The sequence below is a fragment of the Triturus cristatus genome, chromosome 5_1, assembly GCF_964204655.1.
Source record: "Triturus cristatus chromosome 5_1, aTriCri1.1, whole genome shotgun sequence".
Taxonomy (NCBI): Eukaryota; Metazoa; Chordata; class Amphibia; order Caudata; family Salamandridae; genus Triturus; species Triturus cristatus.
The window spans coordinates 215164870-215189221 of NC_140587.1; the positions used below are offsets into that span (position 1 = coordinate 215164870).

Consider the following 24352-nt stretch of genomic DNA (forward strand, 5'->3'; position numbering starts at 1 on the left):
TCACAGTCTACCAGTGGCCATGGTAAAGACCCCACCCAAACTAATAAATATGTAACATTTCTTAGTCTCTCTTGAAAAACGGACTTTTCTTAAGCTCATTTATAAATTTGCACTTTCTTAGGCTTACTTTGAAATATGCAATTTCTTTGAGTTTTATGCTAACCTTGCATTGTAGTGGGATGCCGGCTAACTCGAGCAAGGGCAAGAAATGTCTGGATTCCATGAAATACCCATATACAATTGGTATTGTGCGGTGTAAATGTAATGCTTTTTTGGTATTTCATCTTTCTATGTTCATATTTCCTATGCCTTCTTTGTTTTTTAATAGCCCACCCATCTAGCAGATTTAAACCAAGTCCAGACCATCCAGTATTCAAACAGCGAAGAGAAGGACCGGAAAGGGATGCTGCAGCTCAAAATAGCAGGCGCACCAGAGGTATGAACCGTGGAGCAATTTGTGCAGAAGTGTGACTTGATCAGGCATGTTTAGAAAGAGCTTCAAACCTTGAGTGTCAGTGCCAAACCCTGCATACCTCCGGGTTTGAGGAACCTTATAAATTCCCATTAACTTCAAGGTTTACAAGGTATGACGTACGCAGGATAGTGTACATAGCGCAAGCATTGTACCTCAAGAGAATGGTGCTGCGTGCTGCAGAGAGCATTTAGTGATCACATTGACTGGGGTGAAGAATTCACAGATGGTACCTTGTAATTTGAGTCCATTGAAGTTTTTTTTTTAGTTTTTTTTAACTCCAGCTACAGTTGTTTAAAGGCAGTGCACTTTTATCAGTCGTGAAGCTTGTTTCAGACTCTGAGTGTGTCCAGAGAAGGCTTCCTTCTGGTTGAATCATCGTACACTAATAACCTGGCCATGGTACAGCTTGGGTGGTTTGATCCTAGAAACAGATCGCTAATTTGATAGCAAGACAGTGAGATTTCTTAAAATGTGTTGCCTTAAACGTCCATGCTGCCTGCCAGGGAACATATAGATCCCTCAGTGTTTGATAGATGTGGTAATGTTCCTTGGAGTACAAGGGAATGTCCGCTAGACTAGTCAATAGCAATTTGTCCCAGTCGATGTGGGCTTTCTACCCATGTCAGCCATTGCCGGTATTGATTACCTGTAAAAAGGGATATATCAGTCTGAAAGAGAGCACAAAGACTTAATCATGCTCTTATTCAGAACAGTAGTTCTGAATACTCACCCCTCATGTGTCCCCCTCGGTTTCTGCACTTCCATATGTTTTGACATTACTGGACACCCTGCTGGAGTGCATGGTTATTACAGATTTAAGTGTTATGCTGTTCCCATGCCGTCGCTTTTGGACTGAATGCCAATGTTTTTATTTGCTTGAGAAAAAAGTCTGCTGTTCATCTCAAACCTGATGCATTGTACCACCTTAGTATCCTGTTTGCAAATCCAATAAAAGGTGTAAAAACCTGGAGTTTTCTCACATTCATCTTCTTAGAGATGGCGTAAGACATCAGATTGGATCCAGAAGTTTTTCTCAGCTGTCCTTGCAAACCACTCATTTTGGTGGATCTGCAGCTTACGCCAAAGAGTCGCTAGGATTACCTCCAGAAGTAATGTAGAAACCATATAGAGGCACCACCATGCTACTGTGGTCAGTTCCTGTTATTTAATGCCCCACAAACGCCATTATCTAGTAATCCCTGCACATTTATGCTCTACATCCTTCTATATTTTGAATTTTCTTAGTTTGGTGTTTTTGAGCTTTCTCAACTGGGAGTTTTTCAGGCACTAGATACCCACTGAGCTATTGTTTAAAGTGAAGAAAGGAAAACCTTATGTTCCTTTTTAGGTTTTGACTACACAGCACTTGCACTATGCTTGAGAAACTAACTTGCACTGTGCTTGAGAAACTATTTATAATATAAACTTAGAAGGAACTTGCATCCCGTCTCCTCTCTTTCCTGGCTTCTCATTGGTTCCTGTGCGTGCCACTTACCTTTCCACCATTTCTATTGGCTGTAGCATATTTTCCTGTATTTACCAATGCTTGTTCCTCGTCTGCTTCTCTTATCAGTTTCCCTCTGCCTTGGTGGAACTACATTTTCATAAAGTCTTGCCCTTTACTATTGCAGCATATTTATGTAACAATTTATCACCCGGAGAGATTAAGTGATTTGCATAGAATCACAGGATGTTGAGCCCCAGCGCCGAGACTTGAACCGGGATCCTCAGCTCTTGTCAGCAACACTGGCCGCTGCGCCAGGGCTTTAAGTAGGCCGGGTCCTGCCGGTGCTCAGCACCAGCATCTCTTAAAAGCAGGTGCTGAGACAGGTCCATACTGGGCTCTCCATTTTTACTTTCAGAGTGAGGGGAAAACAAAGCTTAACTCTGCAATAGTACAACCCGTCACTTCTTTTGATGTACCTTCAAAGAGACTCATTTTTCAGTTTCATATAGCGCAAACTTGGAGCAAACCTGAACACGTGATACATTACACAAGAACATGTTCATGTTTCGAATCACAAGATTTTGAGCCGACGTGAGGCCCGACCCTGCTTTCTCACCTCGAAAGTCGGTAGCTCTAGCCTTTGCCACAATCTCGCCCACAGCGAATGCATTTTCAATATTCTATACAACGAAGTCATAGTTGTTGCTTTTTTTTCTTATGCAATTTACAACCATTGACAAAGCCAATGGTCCTGGCTTGTTGTAGGTGTATTGTTACGTGTGTTATATATCTGGATGAATGGACAGAAGCAGCAAAATAGCAGTGGGGCAGCACTATGCTAAGTACAGATTTTTAGCTTGTGTTTTAAGCCATGCCCTTAATTACATCGACCACACCCCCATGAGAGACCACCCAGTTTTTCATCCCACTTAAAGCCCTGCGCTGCGCCCCATCCTCTCCACTCCCATGTTATCTGTCAGGGAGCTCTTTCCTCCTCACTGAAGATGATAGATGAAAACAGCTCTTCATACATTACATTGGGGAAACCGATGCATTACCAATGCTTGTCCTATCTAATGTTTAAAATGAAAAGAGAAACCCCAGTGTTCCATTGTTAAGATCAAAGTGTCCATGTTTCATTTGTAATTGTCTTTTTTATATATATATATATAAAAGTAGTTTTCCTAGATTCCTAGCTCCCTCTCAACCCCAGCTCTGTTTTTCTGTTTACATGTCTCCAAAGGGCTCTGATGTAATGATGCGGCTGTTCCTTTCGGTGCCTCTCAACAATCGTGCCTCTGTTGGCTTTTTTTTCTTCCCTTAGCCACTGACGGTGACAGCGCCGTCCTTAACCATTGCTGAGAACATGGCGGACTTGATCGATGGATACTGCCGACTGGTGAACGGCGCCACGGAATCCTTTATCATTCGGCCGCAGAAAGGTAGGTCCCCTCGCCAATCCGTGCACATCTAAGATGTGCTCAGACAGCTGCTAGGTTCACAGCCACTCAAGCCAATTTTGAACTGTAAAGGATCACAGATAATACACTTTTGTACGGGTTAGAAAGTGCATGCTGTTGTTACAGATAATTATTTTGACTTTTAACATTATCAACATTTATCAGGACTTTGTGCTGACTTCTGCAAAGTCTTCACACAGTTTTCACAAGATTATGATATGATCCAAGTAAGCTAAAAAAAAGTCGATGCTGATTGTATTAAGCTTGCACAGTTGCATTTTGGGACTTATATAGGCATTAAGCATCTTTGCATCAAATGTACTTGCACCCTTCCGAACAGAGCACCAATTGACCCTCCACTTAGTGACTTAGTAACTTTTTTGTCAATACATGACACTGAATAATATATTCAGTGTCTTGTAAGAGCCCAAAACACACAGAACATGTATTAATTAACTAGGAAGATTTGTGATTTTTTTATGAGAAGAACTTTTTCGTATTTTCCTTCTAAAATAATCACATTGAGTCAAATGGTTGCCCTTTAATGATTCTTTGTTAATGTATAAATCCTGAAAATATTTACGTTGTTAGTTACTTCAGTGATAACTCAATTTAATTTTATTCTGAGAATGCTTTTTTTTTCTCGCCCACCTATTCTCTTTTACTCCATCCTCTCTGGGCCCCTTTTTAACTTGTTGTTTACTCGGACTTTTTGACATTCCTACCCACTGACTCCTTTTTGTTTGACTTTTCCTTTTTTGTTGCAATTCTCCCCCCGTTCTTTGGAGGCATAGTGTTGCAGGAGAAACACAAAGTTGTGTCGTCGCCCCTGAAATACCGCAGGTTGTGCCTAAAAACTTGAAGTGTTTTTGTATATTTTTTTCTTTTTGTATTTTGAGTCTAATGCACTTATAAGAGCTTTGTAGAGTAGCAGATAGACAGAGGGCCATGGGTTTGTTTCCTTTAGTCTCATTTTTCTCCGTAGCGCCCTTAGAAAAGAAAGACAATATAAAAAATCTAATTACAAAAATAGATATGCTTCTATTTGAATGTTCTTTGATTTTGCTGATGTGTTTGCACTTGAGTATTTATAACTTAGATAGCTAAAATATAGTAGCAGTTCGAACAGGCGTAGCCCCAGCTCACTGCTACTTTAACTTCGGAGATCTCAGTAGTTGGGAAGGTAGGCTACAGAGGTCCTTGAAAGGGGTACAATACGGTTCTGATTGCAGGACTCCTGTCTAGTTCCCAGAAACTGGTAACACACAAGCCGTTGCAAATTATTACCCATTTATGAGGAACTGTGCAAAAATGTATAGCGCCCCCAAAACGTCCCATTCATTTGCCCAATGAGAGGGGTTTCTATACTATCAGAAAGGTCATCCGAAAAAGTGGCAGAACATTTAAAACGATAAGCTTGTCAGGCTTCCAGGACAGGCACCCTTTTTTTAATACACTTTCATTTTCAGAATCTAATGCTGTGCCCCCTCCGTACCTAAAGTTATTTTGTCAATTCTAGATTGGTGGGTTTGTGATAGATGGCCACTCAGAACTATACTGCAAATAAGAGAACTTTAAGGTGCTAGTTTCAGTGACCACTGAGATAGGCGGTTCTTGCTTTTCCTGCTTTCCAAAACAGAGCAGACATGCATCAGCCTCAACTATTACATTATATGTGTCCACCACAGTTGCAATAAGGTACAGATGTCCTATTAAATTTCCCTGCAGCAGCAACCTTAAATGGTGAAACGTTGAAAGCAGATGCCAGGAAAACGCGCAAGTTTGGTCAAATATGTGGTAAATCTGTTTTAATAGTTGAATTTTATATTAGATTAGATTTTATAAATGTGCCTTTCTGTTTCTCATTCCAGCATGACTTCATGCATGTTGTACATTTTCCGTTTCATCTTTTTTGGATGTTTCAAATGTGCTATTATTCTTTTATTCCATTTCAATTTTAGATTACACAGAGCTTTTTTTTATTTACTTTTCAGCCTGTTATATCGATGATTGATAATGGTCTGATGCGCCGAAAGATTCATGCTGAAAATCATTAAATTGAAACGTTGTAAAGTTGGTGTTAGATTGGGCTAGTTCTCCAGCATTTTATAGATTCACATGCTCTTTTATAATTCCAATACGTGAAGCTGGGCAACCTCCAGTTAAACATCTTGTTCCATTGAGAATGAAGCAGACACTTTGCCGCAGGCGCTGGAGCTCAATTTTACCCAATGTACTTTAATGTGCGGGGATTCCTCCATCTAGCCTCTGCTTTTTGAAGATTCGTAATGCATGCGTTAATGCATGGGACTCCTGTAATAGCTCTGCTCGTTTAATTTACTTAATCAGAACTAGGGAAGGCTCTGTTGCTGCCTGTAGGTTTATTTCTTGTAGTCCTCTAATTCTTCCGGAACAACATACAGTGTACTTTCTTTATTCTCTAATGGAACCTCCAAGAAGGTGGCTTTATTTAAAGCTTGTGGCATTGTGGTCAGGGTTACATCTCTGAAGCAGTTCCACAACTGGAGTGTGTAGACTCCTGTCATCCAGACCATATCTTATAACATGCATGTGTCAATGCTTGTTTTCTTACACGAACAAAAAAAAGAGATGATAGAGTAATGTCTATGTATTGTAGCTCTGTACAGGTATTAGACAAATCAAGAAAACAGCCAAAGTGGTAGCTAAATTGTCCTCTCTTGTAGGATTCCACGTTAGTATAAACCCCCTTTTTGGGATGTGTACTGCGAAGCCTAGGGAGGAGTATCCCTTTAGCTTAGCCACCTACCTCCATTAACGTAACTGCTATGCCATGACGTGCTTCTCGGTCAGAGGATCAATTTCCCGCCCTAGCTTCACTCAGATGCGCTCCTTGACATGATGGGCTTCCAAGCTGTCAAGCCAGACTCGAAGTGTAATGGCTGTATCACTAGGACTGACATCTTTGATGCCTCCCAAGTCAATGAGTGCAACTACCTCAGTGGAAACTAAACAGTCAATACCTTTGGTGCTACCCTCATCATGGTCAGCACTAGGAGCATCTAACATAATATGGCCTTTGCTGTCCAACACTAAAAAAGCACCAGAAGATTGTAAAAGGTGCAAGAAAGGCAAGGAGACGAAAGAAAAAAAGCAGAAAAAGAGGGAGTATAAACATCACATCCTGAAAAGAGATGGAGTTAGGCTGAAAGAAAGATACATTCATTCCAGGTCACTCCTCCCAGGTAAAATGAGGATGTCAGAGGTATTCATTATGTGGTGTAATAGATCTGCATGGATTACAAAGACAAAACTCTTAGCTCTCAGAAGACCGCTAAGAAACTGATCAGCAAACAATGGATGTTGACCTCGGGTGGCTAAATGGAGAAATAGTATGGGGAAAGTGGCCTAACGGTCTTGTAAGGAATAAAATGCCCCACTACTGGACTGTGTGGTTGAGAAAAACCATTATGTAGGATGTATCTCTGCAGAAGGATTCTGGTCTAGGAGATGAGTAATATCTTACCCAAAATTGTGGTTAAGGAGCTGAGTAAATTCTTCCACCAAGAGCTTTGCCATCTTCTCAGGCGAAGCATCTCACCACTTAACAGTATCCTATGTGGCACTGATAAGCACAGTGCCTTTGATTTTTGTCTGACCATACAGTCGGTGCTGAAGATCCAGGATTCATCTTTGTCGTGGAGTAGAAGCCGGAGGAATCATTGTGGACTATGTTTCAGGGTGACCACATTTGGTAAAAGAGGAACACTGTCTTCAATAACCCATCATTGATGCTGGGTATCCGCTGGAGGCATGATAAAAGTTATAGGGCCCCACACTCTGCCAGCATGCCCCCTGGCTATTAAACCAACCCCTAAGGTTGCTGCAGTCACATGCTGGCATCCCTTCAAAGTTGTCTCTGTTTTATTAGTGCTGAAGGAGAAGAACAACAGGAAACTGGAGGGCATAGCAGTAGGATCTCTGAGATGCCATCCATTACCATATTGGCAGACAGTGTGGCAGTGCTGCTTACTCAAAATGATGGGCAGCCGTAGGAAAAGATACCAAAACTGCTCCCATTCTTGATGGATGACCAGCAGGATGAAGTTAAAAATATTATGAATTAAGGCAGATTGGCCATCAAGCATGGTTTGAATTATTTGGATGTGGTGTGCATGCATTTCTGTCATACCTGCCGTGGGTCGTCTTCAGCAGGTCATGATCGAAGTTGATCAACTTAAGGTTGGAATTACAGCATAGGGTGCTGGACTTGCCCCTTTCCCGTGCCTTCATTATGTTTTCTAAATGGGTAGGCAGACCCCCTTGACAGCCACACTTGCTTGCTACCTCTGGTTGCCGCATTAAGGTGTCTCCTTTCTGCCCTATCTGCCCATTCCATTTCTGCATGAGCAGAAGTTCCTAGTAAGCATACCCGTGAAATATCAACCCATAGATATCCTCTGCTGCCTTCTTATTTTAGTTTCTTGCCTTGCTCCCTCAACTCCTGAACACTTCTCCATGTTAGCGCATGGTTGTCTATAATGCAGTCGTTTTCTCTGCAACACCGCCATGTTGTTCCCACAGAAGCACAGTAAATCAACATTGCAAAACATTGCACCTTGTATAGCAAGAGTTTCAGTTTTCATTATGTTGTTTTCTACAGTGCTGCCTGAAAAAATTTAATTAGCACTGCAAAAATGTAACTCTTCTAAAGTGACTACGTAAAATAAAAACATTAAATGTTTATTACTTCAAAATACAAAAATGTAAAAAAAAATAAACAATCGGGGACAGCAGAAAGGAACAGTTCCCTTTTTCAGGAACAGAGCGAGAGGAGCGAGTAAGCACACAAGGAAGGAAAGAGAAAAAAGGAGAAACTGCAGGAGCGTATCCCTGTTAGGAAAAAAATATATTTAAAAATCCAGAAAAAATAAAGTACAATAAACATTAAATGTGGAAAAGCAAAAGTAGAGGGAAAAAAAGAATAGGAATATAAAAAGGGGACGAAGTGATGGGAAGACAGTAAAAAAAGTTAATTTTCAATGTAAAAAAGTATTAGAAGTAATAAGTAAAAGAATGTGAATTGTTTTATAATTTTCCTTTGCTGTATTTTTTTGTAGAAGGCGAAAGGGCTTTACCATCCATACCAAAGTAAGTATTGTTTAAAGTATTGTATGATTTTGTATTTGCTTTTCAAGCATCAAGTCTAATTTGATTCCTGTTCCAAAACTAACGGATCTAAAACAAACTATTTTTATTGGCAGAAATGTGCAACTGTATCAGTAAATATAAATAAAATATATTAAATGATGATATTTTATCATGGTAAGTTTTTTATAGCTTGGTAAATTGATCTGTTTTGATCTTAGTATCTATGTGGTGCCCTTACCTCAGAAATCAAAAAGTATCTTAGGACATCTTCCTGACATGGTGCTATGGTATATAAATTCTTTGCTCTTGTAAAATGTTGAGTTCCTATTCATGAATATAACTGTAGGCAGAAGCTGAGAATAGGCAAACCATAATGCAAGGAATGCTTGCAAGTGATCTCCATGGATTCCAGCCAAAATTCAGAATTATATCCTAGGCTTTGGCAGGACTGCTTAAAGCCTGTCTTCATCAGAGATTGGGGCTCGATAAGGGTATAATGAGTCGCAGATCCTCAAAAGTAGCGTTTCCACTGTAAACATCTGCATCCCCAGTTCTTCTACTACAACTCTGATTCTAGAGTTGGAGTCCTTCATTAAAGACACATAGTGTAGTAGAGATGGTGCTCGGAGGGAATGTTTCTTCTCTAATGCGCATTAAAGGCGTGTTTCCTTTTGGTTTTATTTACCATAACATTGGGATTTTTTGCTAACATCTACAGAAGTCTGTATCGTTTCTTTGTCATGAGGAGTCCATTTTAGGTGTGTATTCAATCAATCACATTATTTGTAAAGCGCACTACATACCCGGTAGGGTTTCAAGGCTGGGGGGGGGGGAGGGGGGGTGCTGTTACTGGTCGAAGAGCCAGGTCCTGAGTTGTCTCCTGAAAGTCAGCAGGTCTTCGGTTTGCGGTTTGTCGCAGGTCGAGGGGGAGGGTGTTCCTGGTCTTGGCGGCGAGATGGGAGAAGGACCTGCCTCCGGAAGTGGTTCTCCGGATGCGTGGGACCGTGGCCAGGGCGTGGTCAGCGGAGCGGAGATTCCTGTTGGGTACGTAGAAGGAGAGTCGACTGTTGAGATAGGCTGGGCCGGTTTTGTGGAGTGCCTTGTGTGCGTGGATCAGTAGCTTGAAGGAGATTCTTTTGTCGACTGGGAGCTAGTGCAGGTGGGGGGCGATGTGGTCGCGGCGCGGGACGTCGAGGATCAGGCGTGCGGAAGCATTCTGTACTCTGTAGTTTGCTGATGAGCTTGGATGGGGCTCCGGCGTAGAGGGCGTTTCCGTAGTCGAGTCTGCTGCTGACTAGGGCCTGGGTGACTGTTTTCCTCGTGTTAGTCGGAATCCATCTGTAGATCTTGCGGAGCATGCGGGGGGTGTTGAAACAGGTGGAGGAGACTGCGTTGAGTTGTTTGGTCATGGAGAGTTTTGAGTCGAGGATGACACCCAGGTTGCGTGCGTGGTCGGTGGGGGCCGGGGGGGACCCTAGTGATGTGGGCCACCAGGAGTCGTCCCATGCGGAGGGGTTGGATCCGAGGATGAGGATTTCCGTCTTGTCTGTGTTCAGTTTGAGGCGGCTGTCCTCCATCCAGTCGGCGACGGCCTTCATTCCCTGGTGGAGGTTGGATTTGGCGGTGAGGGCGTCCTTTATGAGGGAGAGGATCAGCTGAGTGTCGTCGGCGTAGGAAATTATGTTGAGGTCGTGCTGTCGGGTGATGCGTGCTAGAGGTGCCATGTAGACGTTGAGCATTGTCGGGCTGAGGGAGGATCCTTGAGGGACGCCACAGATGATCTTGGAGGCCTCGGATCGGAACTCGGGGAGGCGGACTCTGAGTTCTGCCGGAGAGGAAGGAGGTGGTCCAGTCCAGGGCTTTATTACGGTTTCCTGCATCGTGGAGGCGTGTGCGTAGTGTGCGGTGGCAGACTGTGTCGAAGGCAGCGGAGAGGTCCAGGAGGATGAGGGCCACCATCTCGCCATTGTCCAGCAGGATCTTGATGTCGTCTGTGGCGGCGATGAGGGCGGTCTCGGTGCTGTGGTTGCTGCGGAATCCTGATTGGGACGGGTCTAGGATGTTGTTGTCTTCGAGGTGCCGGGTGAGCTGGGGGTTTACTATTTTCTCGATGACCTTTGCTGGGAACGTAAGCAAGGAGATGGGCCGGAAGTTCTTGAGGTCGCTCGGGTCCGCCTTGGGTTTCTTCAGTAGGGGGTTGATCTCTGCAACCTTCCAGCTCTCAGGGACGGTGGCGGTCTCGAAGGAGAGGTTGATGATTTTGTGTAGGTGGGGAGCGATGGACTTGCTGGCTTTGTTGAAGATGTGGTGCGAGAGAGGGTCGGATGGGGATCCGGAGTGGATTGTTCCCATGGTCTTGATTGTGTCCTCGATGCTCACGTTGGCCCAGGTTGTCAGGGTGTCGTGGGCGGTGGGTTCGGTGCGGTGTGGTCGGCAGGGGTGGTCTGGGGTCTGAAGCTGTCGTGGATGTTGGTGATTTTCCGGTGAAAGAAGGTGGCGAGGGAGTCGCACAGGGCTTGCGATGGTGGGATGTCGTTGGAGTTGGGGTTGGAGAGTTCCTTCACGATGGTGAAGAGCTCCTTGCTGTTGTGTGCGTTGTTGTCAAGGCGGTCTGTGAAGGAGGTTCTTTTGGCAGTCCTGATGAGGTGGTGGTGGTTGCGGATGGCGTCTTTGGGGGCAGTGCGGCTGTCTGGCATCTGGTCGTTGTGCCATATGTTTTCCAGTTTCAGGCAGGCGCGTTTGGAGTTGAGGAGTTCCGGGGTGAACCAGCTGACTCTTCTGCTGGTGTCTGTGTTGGTGGGGTTTTTCAGTGGAGCGACGGTGTTGGCGCAGTCGTTCATCCAGCATTCGAGGGCGAGTGCACCTTCATCCGGGTTGGTTTGGATCGTCGGGGGGTTGAGTGCGAGGTTTGTCTGTAGTTGTTCTTCAGTGATTTTGCCCCAGCGGTGGCGGGGGGTCTGTAGGTGGTGTGTGGGTGGTTTTCGCAAGGAGAAGTGGATGCAGTGGTGGTCTGTTTAGGTGAGTTCAGAGGCATGGCTGAAGGCGACATGGGGGCTTGAGGAGAAGATGACATCTAGCGTGTGGTTGGCGTTGTGACGAGCTGTTTAAGTCCGAGGTTGGCGAGGTTGGCGATCAGGGTGGAGGAGTTGCTGTCATTGTTGTTCTCCTCCAGGTGAAAGTTCAGGTCTCCGAGGAGGATGTAGTCGGTGGAGGTCAGCGCGTGTGTGCTGATGAGGTCGGCGATGGAGTCGCAGAATTGAGGCCGGGTCCTGGAGGTCTGTAGACGAGGGTGCATCTTAGGGTGGTCTTTGGGTTCGTGTGGATCTGGAAGTGCATGTGTTCGGCAGTGCTGAGGGTGTCGTTGCTGTTTGTTGAGATCTTGATGGTGTTTTTGTGGACGATGGCGATTCCTCCTGTTGGTGCGGTCTCTGCGGGTGATATTGTACCCGTCTGGGATGGCTATGGCGATGTCTGGCGAGGAGGCTACGTTCATCCAGGACTCTGTCAGGAAGGCGACGTCCGGTGATGTGGTGTCGAGTAGGTCCCAGAGTTCGATGTATTGTATGTAATTGATGTAGTTTAATGGTACAATGCGGCTGCCATGCACAAGTCAGCGCTTGGACTGCAGGTTGATGAGCTGGTAGAATTAGTTTATAAAGAAACTGAAACTGCAAGTCTATGGACGTCCCTCAGACCAATACTAGATCTTAGGCCACAGAACTAATAAATCATTTCAGAGCACTTCAAAATGAGCAAACTACAAAAGGTCATCCCCTTTTTGCAGTAAGGAGATTTAATGACGGAGCTCACTCTCACATGTGTATTTCCACAATCCTCCCTATGCAATGCAAGTACCTGCGCTTGATGGTAGGTAGGTAGTCATCATTATCAATTCGAAGATCTACTTTTCTGAATTACCACAGCACCAAGAGTTTTCACCAAATATCTTGCAGTGGTTGCAGCCCTTCTGCATCGAGACGGGATCTATGCTTTCCCATATTTGGGCAATTGGGTGATCAAGAGCAGCAGCAAAATACAATGCCTAATGGACAGGCAACAGAATCTCTGCTTCGCGCATTGGGTTTCACAATAAACACCACAAAATGCCATCTTGTGCCTTGGATTCTGCGTTTTCTAGACTACATACTAGATTCTGTCAAGGCAAAAGCTTATCCAAATCGGCAACCAACCTACAACAAACGCTGCCTCGTTTTCAATCAAACTGTCGGCCCTCACATCCGTGTGACTGCTAGGCATGATGACTGCATGGATTGCATAAACAAGGTTGCGCATGAGACTCTTGGAGGAGTGTTTGCTTGTCCAATGGTCAGAAGCTCAGGGTCAGTGCGAAGTTCTTGTGTTGGTTCAGGCCAAAGCGTATCACGCTGCAATTGTAGACACCCACCAACGTGGTGGAAGACAGGCCTTTCACGCACCCAGTCCTGCATGTGACCATTATAACACACACCTCTCTCCCAGAGGGGGTGCTCACATAGACCACCAGACCATGCAGGGTAAGTGACCCTCACAATATCAGGATCGTCTCCAACTTCCTCGAGCTTTCATCAATCCAACTCGCTATCACAGCGTGCTGTGCTCCCTCAACTTCTGAACACGTCTACACCTCCCCCCTCCTAGCTGTATGGTTGCACACACTGCATTAGTTACCACCATGTTGTCCACACAGAACCATAGTAAATCGACATTGCAAGACATGGCATCAAATTTGTCTAGCAAAAGTTTGTTTTCATTGTTTTGTTTTCTACAGCCCAACTCATTCAAGGGAAAGTAGTTCTCATCAAAATAGACATGGATACAACCGGTGAGCCTCAGAACTTTATGAACCCTGTCTAGTGGTGAAAAAGATGATGAGCAGTGCTGGAGTAAGGTCTTGGCTGTCATGAGACAACTTCCTGAAAGAAGGGATTCTGAGGCAGGCAACCGAACAGAAAGTGACTGCCTACCATGGCCAACAGATTTTGGTTTTTCGGGATGTGTGACTGGCTACAACAAAAAAGAGGAATTATTTGCAGGATTTGTGAAAGACCTTTATTGAATTGGGGATTCAAGCCAGTGTCCTGTTCCCAGTGAAATTTCCAGTGGTTGTTGGAGAGGAGCATTACTGTTTACAAGGGGCACGGAGCATACGCGTTTTAAGCTGTGTGAGCAAAATGTTTCACTGTATTAAGCATGTTGCATTGATGTGCTGTTGTAGCTTTGTGGTTTGGGTGAGTCATTTTTACTACTTTCTGGTATTTGGATTGTCTATTTTTTTCCTCTCTTAGTTTCTCTTAAGAGTGTAGATATATTCATAATTGTTCTGAAGAATACACATCCTCATCCCCGTGTTCCCCTCCAATGGGGTTTTCTTATGAAGGAACTCCATGTTCATGATTTAAAGTCTAAATGTGGAGTGCTGAAGCCACAAGCCTTGTGGATTTAATGAGTAATTGTGATGAGCTTTATCCCTCTTTGCTCTTCCCAGGCCTCATAGCTTTTTCGGAGTGTATATTTTCAAATACTAATAATATGCCTTATAGGGACACTAAGGGACAGACCAACTTACGCAGTTCCCTGTATAAATGGTCAACACTATATTCTAGTAAGATGCCACGGGGCGTTGAAACTAATGATGCTAATATCAGAGCAGTGATTTGGATTTTGTCACTAGAACATTAATGAATGTAATAGGGTAGATTACTGTTTTTTTTTCTTTCCACATCACATTTTACATCATTAAATGTAAAATTTGGTTAATCTGGTAACTGGCAGGTTTCTAGGCTGATACGCAGTTTTGATTGGCAAACCAAAATGCCAGCATTACAGGCATGCCCTTATCTTCTATATTAAATATATTTTTTATTTAATGTGTGCGCTTTTTTGCTGAATAATTTATTTCACCATGCTTCATATTTTCCATATTTCCAGTTTCTTGTAAAATACCGGTTATTAATTATACCAATGGATGTTTTTGCGATAAAGGCCCCCAAAACTGGTATATTCGAATAAATAAACAATTTAGTGTCTGGATTTGCAATTTCAGGAATAAGAAATTTGCCAAAACTTAAGGCGCAGGGGATGTTATCCTTTGCAAGCCTGTTCCAAATTGGATCCACCTTTTCATAGGTTTTGAAGCACATACCCATTTTAAAAGGTAGCTTACAGCTGCCATGCATCTCTTCTGCATTCAAAAATCGAGACTGAGTGGACATGTAGAATGCACTGCATAGTACACCTCTCAGCTGCTGCTAGTTAAAATGGGTGTATGCTTTACACAAAAGACCCTCTGTCCATACTAAGGGTTTATTTAACTTACTGCGACTGCCAGAAATGATTAATTCTGATCTGTTCCTTGTGGCCAATTGAACTTCTCTGTTGGTTACATCTCCCATGTTATCCTTCATTATTCAAGCATGGTCAATCATAGTGCAGCACAACACCACGAAGCTTGTTATTTTAGGATAAATCTTTAAAATTAAATTTTGGGTTTAGAAGCAATGGATAATGGTAAATAAAACTTAGAAGGACTGAAATCTTTACCAGTAAAGTGTTTAGATCTCGTCTGAGACAGCGCATGTCTACAGGGGCTATGAGGCCAGCCCATTGTTTGGCTTCATTGTCACTCTCATTTCCTTGCTTCTCTTTTGGTCAGGGCATGCCACCTTCTCTTCTTGTTCGTGTCTCCCTCTCTCTCCCCTGGAGCATAACCCAAGTACTGCTTCCTTGCCCAGTGTCCTTCCACTGCTCACGCTTTAGAAGCTTATTTTTTCTTTTAGTTGCAGCACTCAAAGAGTGCATATTTGCAGGCCATCTCCCCCTTCTGTCCCACTCCACGTTGTTGCTTGCCCCCACCCGCTCTCCTGTTCTGCATTGTTGCTTGCTCCCACCTGCCCTTCCATCCCGCATTGTTGCTTGCCCTCACCCGCATTGTTGCTTCTCCCTCCCGTCCCACATTGTTGCTTGCACATGCCATCCCATTCCGCATTGTTGCAGCAATGACCCCGCCCTGACAATTGGCTCGGGCTGGCTGCACTAAAAACTAAAGGGTGATAAAATCTCTTTATTACCATTTTAATTTTCATGTGTGCTGTGCTGGCAGGGGACAGCGGCGACGCTCCTCTACCTTAATGGAGGAACCGCCGCTGCCCGCAATGTTGCTTGCCTGTGTTGTTGCTTGCCTCCTTCCACTCCCCGTTCAGCTTTGTTTTGCTTCCACCTCTTGTCCCAAATTGTTTTGCTTCACTCCGTTGTTGCGTGCCTCCTCCTGTCCCGCGTTGAAAGGTAAAGATAGCAAGCAAAGATCACTGGTATACTTCTGCAGCTCTATAAGCTCTGGGCGCACACGTGATTGATGCATTAAGAATGTGAGCAGCTGTGAGATTATCATTGGTTAGAATGCTCCCCACAAATAATAAGCATTGGCAAAGCCAATAGGCCTCACCCATGCGAGCCATTACCTATGTCAATGTTTTTAGCCATGCTGCACAGGAACGACGCTGCTGTGCAGCATAGCTGAAAGTTTAAACAGGAAAAAAAGCTCTATGACGCCACCAGCGATTGCTGCGTCATGGTTCTTTAAAAAAAATATATACTTGGCAGGAGGGCGAGAGGCATCTCGAAGGGGGCTTGCATTAAGGAGGGTGTTGTTGCCTCCCGCAAGCAAAAATAAAAAAACTTTCAGTACAGCAGCAGTGCTGGTGTGCAAAGTGACAGTCATTCGGTTGCTTAGGTGAATCCTGTTGGTTATGCCATTGCTTTTTTTTCTCCTGTTCCGTTGTTTATCCCGTGAGCAACATAGATTGTTTTAATCTCTTCACTCTCAGTAGTTCTTTAGTTGCAGCAGGCAACCAAATGTTCCAGGTACTTTAAAGGGGAGGCAGGGAACACCAGCCAAGATGCATAGTGCACAGATGTTGAAGACTGCCTGTTTAAGGGGTGGTAAATCACTGGTCAGCTGTAAGGAAATTGTAGCCTTCTGTAATACATTTGTGTAGAGTCCATGCAGTGGCAGTACATCTGTTGGAAATCCTTCAGGTAGAGTTTGTGTTGCTGCTTAACATGGGATACAACTGTTCACGTACTGTAGTATATTTGTGGAGTGTACCACACTTTGAGAAAGAGTGTTCCTTCTTTTCCATGATGGTAACCTGGTTTGGGAGAGGTTTGAAAGATCTTTTTATACTTTTGAGTTGTGACCATAAAATTGTAAGCAGTCATATGTTACAGTTTTGGTATTTCAGTTCTTAATCTCCTTCGCACCATTGAGCAGGGAGGGGGGAGAGCTGTATTTTGCATTCTTTCTCCCACTATCCTTCACTTTATCTTGTTTGTATGAGGTAGGGAGAGTAAGGGGTGGTGTAGCGAGCCAGTTGTAAAATAATGTATATGTATGCTTTTGTTTTTTCCAAGTGCAAAGCTGTTAAAAATGTGTTGTGGGTGCTGGATTTACATCGAAGTATTTTTGAAAAATCACGACTAATAAATCATGCATGGTCCATAACAGTTGAAGTGAAACTGGTGTTTTTGTAGTAGATAGGGGCTCACATTAAAATTAGAAAATCAGACAGCTTGATGCATGAAGACATTTTATCTTCTAGCTTGCTCAAGCTAAACCCGACTGAGAATTAGGGACCCGAGGGGGCAAACACATATCCCGTCTGTGGGTTGCCGTTGGGGCTTGCAGTCCCTTGCAGCAAATGCCTTACAAAGCTTGCTAACCTAAGTGGGATTTCAAAGTCCGTATCCAGGACAGGAGTCCTGCATTTATTATTTTAGAGAAACAATGTACCGTCCATGGGATGTACCACAGGGGGATCCACTCTCAAAACAGACATTGGTTAGGGTAAATGTCACCTCTGCAGTGCATTGTCGGGTAAAAAATAAAAAGTCTTTCAAATGAATGGAATTTTATGTTAATTTGAAACTTTTTAGGCATGAAGTGCAGATATTTCCTGAAGGCCTGAGTGAACGAATGGCAACTCCTTCCCTTGGAGCTCTGTGTTGCCCTAGTTTTATTCCCAAGTCCGCATCCACAGTGACTTCGGAAGTAGAGTCTGGCTCTCTTTGTTTCAGAATTGTTTCCAGGCGCTACAGTGCATGTCCTTCCTGTGTCCTCAGATCTGGTGCCACCGTTGCAGCAGAGGCCTTTGCTTCCATCTGAAAGGGCTTCCTAAATCCCCCCTGGGTAGAGATCACAGGTGGAAAGGAAGGGTATGTGGAGAGCAGACAGTGTAAGCAAGCGATGTAAGAGAGGTGGAGAAGATGGGACTGTAGCATGAGGGGGTTGTGAGTGACACAAGGGAACCCTGGGTGATGGAAGGAGTCAGGCGGAGATGTTTGGCCAATTTAGCAAAAGAATTGGCGGTGAAGTAAATGGGTAACAGGAACGGAGTGTGGGTGGGGGGCTGCTACAGGGTTGAGAGGCGTGACCAGCTGGTGAATGAGTAACTGACACAGGTGAGAGGGTAGAGCCTGGTACACACGGATGTGGAAGGGTGAGAGTGACTGGCGGCAAGATTTGGATAAACTCTGGCAGTGGCCGGCAGAATGCATCGGTCCCTGTGAAGATTCCTTCCGCGCGTGAGCATCACTTCCTCCCTGGGTTAACTTGATTTATCTACTAGAGACGCTCAGTGAGGTGCTTGACTTTCCCCTCTGGCGCTATATAAGATGGATAATGGTGCACGTTTCCCTGGGTTTCTTTTCCAGTTATAGTTGATATTTCTGAGGTCTGCGGCGCGCCGTTGTGCAACCATAAGTGAGTCCTGGATGACGGCGAGTTTCTGTTCTCCGCACGTCATCCTTTTCACAGCCGCTTGTGTTTATAGGCCCGGCGGGGGACGCAGGCCAGGCCCATCTAGGAGGGACGGGGATCTGTGCGTCCTCGCTGCCAAGAGTGTGTTTTTTATTGAGGGAAAGATGTCGCTCCCTCTGGCTTTCAGCAGTAGAACTCTCCATCTGCAGGAGCTGCGGCCTTCCCAGGATTGCTCCCCACCTCCTCGCTGCCCCGTGCTCTGAAGCGTGCACTTGTCACTCCCGAGAGCGCCCGGTGCGTGCACGCCCTAGCCGTACCCAGAGCTAGCCGAACGGCACGTGCCTCCCGCCCTCCGCTTCGGGCCGGTGTTTATAGGTTCTCAGACTCCATTTTAAGAAGCAGATTCAGCAAAGCGAGCTCTCCGGAGCTGCGGGGCTGACACAAGCCCTTCACACACAAGGCCGCGCTGCGCCTCGCACCGCAGCTCGGCGCAGCCCTGCCCGCTTATGTAAACTGTTGACATTAGCGGTGCATAGAAACCGGCCCCAGACACGTGTTGCACAACTTCCCCGTCTGCCGCGGCCTGCCTTCCAAGTTCTGCAGCCCGCTCCCCTCCGAGGGCCGCCAGTGGTACTTCCCTCTCCGCCTCGCGCCCTCCCCTGCCTGCAGCGGCTCGCGCCCGGTGATGACAGTAGGTGCCCTGTTCGAGTGAGTGCCGTCAGTGTGTGCGTGTGTGTGCGGGAAGAATGACCTCCATTCACAGCCTCCTCCCTCTCTCTTGCAGGCTGGCCAACAACGAGAAGCAGCAGGGGGTCCGGACGCACGCCGTCTCCGTCTCAGGTAAGCGCCCGCTTCACCTCCCGGCAGGTGACTTCCGAACAATGCTGATTGCTTTCCTATATTGTTAACTTATAGTTAGCGCGGTTGTTCTCACCACCCAGGAATCTGATTTGTTGTATGGCATATTGATTTCATGCATGTTGAGTCGCTGCAGCAGCCGCTTCTTAACATTCGCGAGGCTGACTGAAGTGTACATTTTTGTGTGTGTAAGGGAGCGGCAAAATAGCTGACCGGCTGTTTCCGCGCTGCCCAGTAAAAATGCCTTTTTGAAACATCCAGCTCGTCGATACATGTCAAAACACTTTCAAATATTTTGCCATCATGCTCCAAACAGCCACAGAATGTATGTCTTTCCTGTGAACACTTGAACTCGCTTTAGCATTACATTTAGCCTTATTTACTGAATTTTTAATTTGTTAATATTCTTAAATAAATCCGAGCACATTTCAGGTTTACCCATTCTGCACTTAATGCAGAGTTCAAATCCTACATTCTCTGGGACCCTTGTGGGGTGTGAGGAGTGCTTTAAGATAAACGAGTAGCAGCCAGCCCTGTGAGTAACCTGTTGGTAACAGGTTTCCTTCCTGGCAGACTAGACTCCGCCTTTCATCCTTCTGAGGCTGATAATATGAATACCATTGTGTCTTGTAACAGGATTGCATATTATTCACGCGCCACAAAGTAATGCAGTTTGATGTTATATTTGAACAATAGTCCGTTTTTATTTTTCTCTACTCAAGAAATAGTTATTTTTAAGATGGATTACATCGATATTTTGCATGCCTGTTACACATAGTGTGCAGTTTTAACTAAAGTCCCCCACAAAATGTCCTGATATTGTAGAAATTCATCGACAGTGACAAATTCCTACACAGATGGTTTTTAAAGCAGTTCTCGGAATCGTATGACACATTCTGCCTAAGTGTAGGCCAGTTTTTATGAGTATGTGGCACAAAAGGAGACCCCCCTTCCCTGCCAGGGTAAAGATATGCATTAAAATACCCTTTGCAGCTTTCCTGGCCGCTCCTGCAGAATACAGATATTTCCCATGTTGCCATTTATGAGAGACACAGTTAAGCAAGTCGCCAAATAAAAAAGTCATTTATAGCTCTCTGACAGCTGGGGCACACTCCTTACCCGTGGTGCCTGGGAAGCATGAACTCAAAGGCTGGCTTGTTTCACTTCCACTTGCTTTGTGCAGAGGAAGTGAAATGTAAAGGCCGTGGCACAGTGGCGCATTGTAGGCCTGAGGTTAATTGTCCCATTGCAGAGGAGATCCATTTCTCATTGAGTTGTAAGGCCACGTCTGGCCTTTTCATAGGCTGCATGCTGCCCTGTATTATGTCTCCTTGGAAAGTGTTGTCAGTAAGACTGATGGGAGCCGTGCCTTATCAGCAGCAGGGCTGAGTCAGAATGGCCGACATTGAACCACACTATTGTGTAGTGTGTACTTTTGTAAAGAGCAGCTGTTGATCATACAAGTAAACCCAGCCAGCATGAGTGATCTAAGAAATGACAGCGACGGATGGTATGGTCTGTAAGTTGTACTGGCTCACCCCTAAACTATCCAGGTTAATGAGCTGCGCCAGTGCTGGCTCTGCAGTGTTTGTCTTTCGTGATTGGTGTTCATGCGCTGCCTCCTCTTTTCCCCCCTGTAAAATCTGCATTTTATGTATTTCCCCCAGCCCCTTATTAATCTGTATTCATTCTATTAAGTTTGGACAAATTGCTCTGTCGTTTTTGTGTGATTGCATGGAGTTCTTTAACATTCAGCATTTTATCACTCAGTTTGACTGCTTTGTCAGATTTGCTAAGGTATTCAGCCCCTTTTTTGTGCAGCCAGAAACTTAGTGCCATATTGTGTTGTAGGAGGCCTGGGCATCAGACCTGCCCCTGGTGCCCAGGACATGTCCTCTTAATTCTGATAGTTTGAATCCTGCCGCCTGGCATAGCATGCTGAGCAATCTACTGCTCTCCTGGCTGCAGATTGCATTGTCTTATGTTTTTGAACTTGCCTCCTCAGTAGGAGGTGGAGCTTGCCACTCTAAAAGATGCTAATATCTCAAAATTGTTCTTGACTGAGGTGATGACCTTTCCGTTCTCTCCCTTCCTTGACATCCTTCTTTCACCAGACTTCAAGAAACTGCCAGATTGTCTTTGTTGTACTTAGTTACTGACATCAGCTCTGGAGCTGCTGTCTCATCCGGCAATTATTTATGTATTTATGTATTTATTTGTAAGTTTTATATAGCGCTAGCTAGACCTGGGGGTATCAGAGCGCATTACATACATAGGGGACAAAAGTTGCATTGCATAGCAGGACATAGAGATGCATAACGAGATAAGTAAAACATAATTAGGCAAACATTACATAGTAGGACATAAGTATGCATGCGGATATAAGTAATGTATTGAGATTAGGCACAGTGGTGAGGGGAAGGGAGGGCGTTCAAGAGGTTCAAACAGTCCAATAACCACCAATCCTTGATGGACGAGTGAGCAGGGAGTCCCCAGGTTATTGAAGTCTAGGTTCGTTGGCTTGGACGGTAAAGTATTTCTTGAGGAGAAGGAGTTTCAGGTCCCTTTTGAAGCAGGGGAAGGAGGGGTTGCATCTGAGGTCAATCGGTAGAGAGTTCCATAACCCGGGTATGTTGCCAGAAAAGGATTGGACAGAGTGGTTTTCTTTTTCAATTTCGGAGGGATGAGGAGAAGTAAGTTGGAGCTTCTCAGGTATCTGCATCTTCCAGCTTTAACCAGTTTGCTGTTTAGGTAGTTGGAAGAATGCGAGTGAAGGATTTTGTGTGTGATGCAGGCCAATTTGTAGATGCAACTGCCTTCAATGGGCAACCAGTTGAGGGAGTGGAGGGTTGGTGTGATGTGTTCAAACCTTTTTACCCCAGTTAAGAGTCTAGCTGCCATGTTGAGGACTGACCTTAGTGGGGCTAGGTGAGCTTTTGGCGTCCCTGTTAGGATGGCGATCCCATAGTCCAGTTTGGAGGGGACTAGGGATTGAACAATAATCTTGAAATCATCCCGGGGAATGAAAGGTTTACTTTTTTTGATGTGATCCTTCATCGATAAAGTCTTGTCCTGGGTAATGCCTAGTGGCTTAACTGAGTCAGATAGGGCGAGAGAGCAGTTTAGGGCATCCAGGTTCTTGACAAATGCAAAAACAACAATTGATGGACAGAATGCAGAACAATGTCATACATTCACCCCAGTACAGAGATCTGGGCCTAAATCCATCGTTTTTTTGCTCACCATGCCATTCCAGTTTGAACCCAGCCATATGCAAATCAGTCTTGACCCTGTGCCAATTGGGAACAGTCCAGCCCGAACTGCCAAGCCAGGTCCTCCCTGGACTGGAAACAAGCATCCTAGGACCGGTTTCGGGCTTTCAGCCCTCGTCAGCCAGGATAGCTTGATTCCAGTGGCATGGAGAGCAAGGGACTCACGTCTGAGCATACCCTTCCCACTCGGGGTGACAATGCAAAAACAACAATTGATGGACAGAATGCAGAACAATGTCATACATTCACCCCAGTACAGAGATCTGGGCCTAAATCCATCGTTTTTTTGCTCACCATGCCATTCCAGTTTGAACCCAGCCATATGCAAATCAGTCTTGACCCTGTGCCCCATGGGAACAGTCCAGCCCGAACTGCCAAGCCAGGTCCTCCCTGGACTGGAAACAAGCATCCTAGGACCGGTGTCGGGCTTTCAGCCCTCGTCAGCCAGGATAGCCTGATTCCAGTGGCATGGAGAGCAAGGAACTCACGTCTGAGCATACCCTTCCCACTCTGGGTGACAAATGCAAAAACAACAATTGATGGACAGAATGCAGAACAATGTCATACATTCACCCCAGTACAGAGATCTGGGCCTAAATCCATCGTTTTTTTGCTCACCATGCCATTCCAGTTTGAACCCAGCCATATGCAAATCAGTCTTGACCCTGTGCCCCATGGGAACAGTCCAGCCCGAACTGCCAAACCAGGTCCTCCCTGGACTGGAAAATGGTTATGGGTATGCCCAGACGTGGGTCCCGTGCTCACTACGCCACTAAAGTCAAGCTATCCTGGCTGATGACGGCTGATAGCCAGAAACCAGTCCTAGGATGCTTGATTCCGGTCCAGGGAAGACATGGCTTGGCAGTTCGGGCTGGACTGATCCCATGAGGCACAGGGTCAAGACTGATTTGCATATGGCCATGTCTGAACTTGGGTGGCGTAGTGGGCAAAAGAACGATGGATTTAACCCAGATCTCTTGACTGGGGGAGAATGTCTGCATTGTCAGCATTCCGTCCATCATTTGTTTGTTGTAACGCTTTTCGCCCTAAGTGGGATGGGTATGCCCAGACGTGGGTCCCGTGCTCACTACGCCACTGGAGTCAAGCTATCCTGGCTGATGACGGCTGATAGCCAGAAACCGGTCCTAGGATGCTTGATTCCGGTCCAGGGAAGACATGGCTTGGCAGTTCGGGCTGGACTGATCCCATGAGGCACAGGGTCAAGACTGATTTGCATATGGCCATGTCTGAACTGGGGTGGCGTAGTGGGCAAAAGAACGATGGATTTAACCCAGATCTCTTGACTGGGGGAGAATGTCTGCATTGTCAGCATTCCGTCCATCATTTGTTTGTTGTAACGCTTTTCGCCCTAAGTGGGATGGGTATGCCCAGACGTGGGTCCCGTGCTCACTACGCCACTGGAGTCAAGCTATCCTGGCTGATGACGGCTGATAGCCAGAAACCGGTCCTAGGATGCTTGATTCCGGTCCAGGGAAGACATGGCTTGGCAGTTCGGGCTGGACTGATCCCATGAGGCACAGGGTCAAGACTGATTTGCATATGGCCATGTCTGAACTAGGGTGGCGTAGTGGGCAAAAGAACGATGGATTTAACCCAGATCTCTTGACTGGGGGAGAATGTCTGCATTGTCAGCATTCCGTCCATCATTTGTTTGTTGTGACATCCAGGTTCTTGAGCCAGTCTTGGATAGGAAGGTGGTTACTTTCTGTAGCGAACAGTATTAGTTCCGTTTTGTCCGGATTCAGTTTTAAGAGATTTGTACTAAACCAGGATTGGATCTTGTTTAGTGTGACATTGAGGTGTTGGATGTCACTGGGAGATTGAATTTTGTAGTTCAGTAGAGTGTCGTCAGCATATAGGTCATATTTGACTCCTGCTTGTTTCAGAATGATTGTAAGGGGTTCCATGAAGAGATTGAAGAGGGCAGAGGATCGA

At 45.4% G+C, this 24352-nt stretch overlaps 1 protein-coding gene across 18 annotated transcripts in view; it reads left to right on the forward strand.

The window, feature by feature from the left end:
* The window catches only part of PTK2 (protein tyrosine kinase 2), a 799547-nt gene that overhangs the window by 465792 nt on the left and 309403 nt on the right, over positions 1-24352 (forward strand). For 9 of the 18 annotated variants that reach the window (XM_085604850.1, XM_085604843.1, XM_085604837.1 and 6 more), the window contains 5 exons: positions 329-436; positions 3247-3364; positions 5111-5179; positions 8482-8512; positions 19051-19106. In XM_085604850.1, coding sequence (XP_085460976.1) covers positions 329-436; positions 3247-3364; positions 5111-5179; positions 8482-8512; positions 19051-19106 — 382 coding nt within the window. The remainder of the gene's footprint in view (positions 1-328; positions 437-3246; positions 3365-5110; positions 5180-8481; positions 8513-19050; positions 19107-24352) is intronic. The other 9 variants (XM_085604846.1, XM_085604845.1, XM_085604847.1 and 6 more) reach the window with 1 other exon arrangement.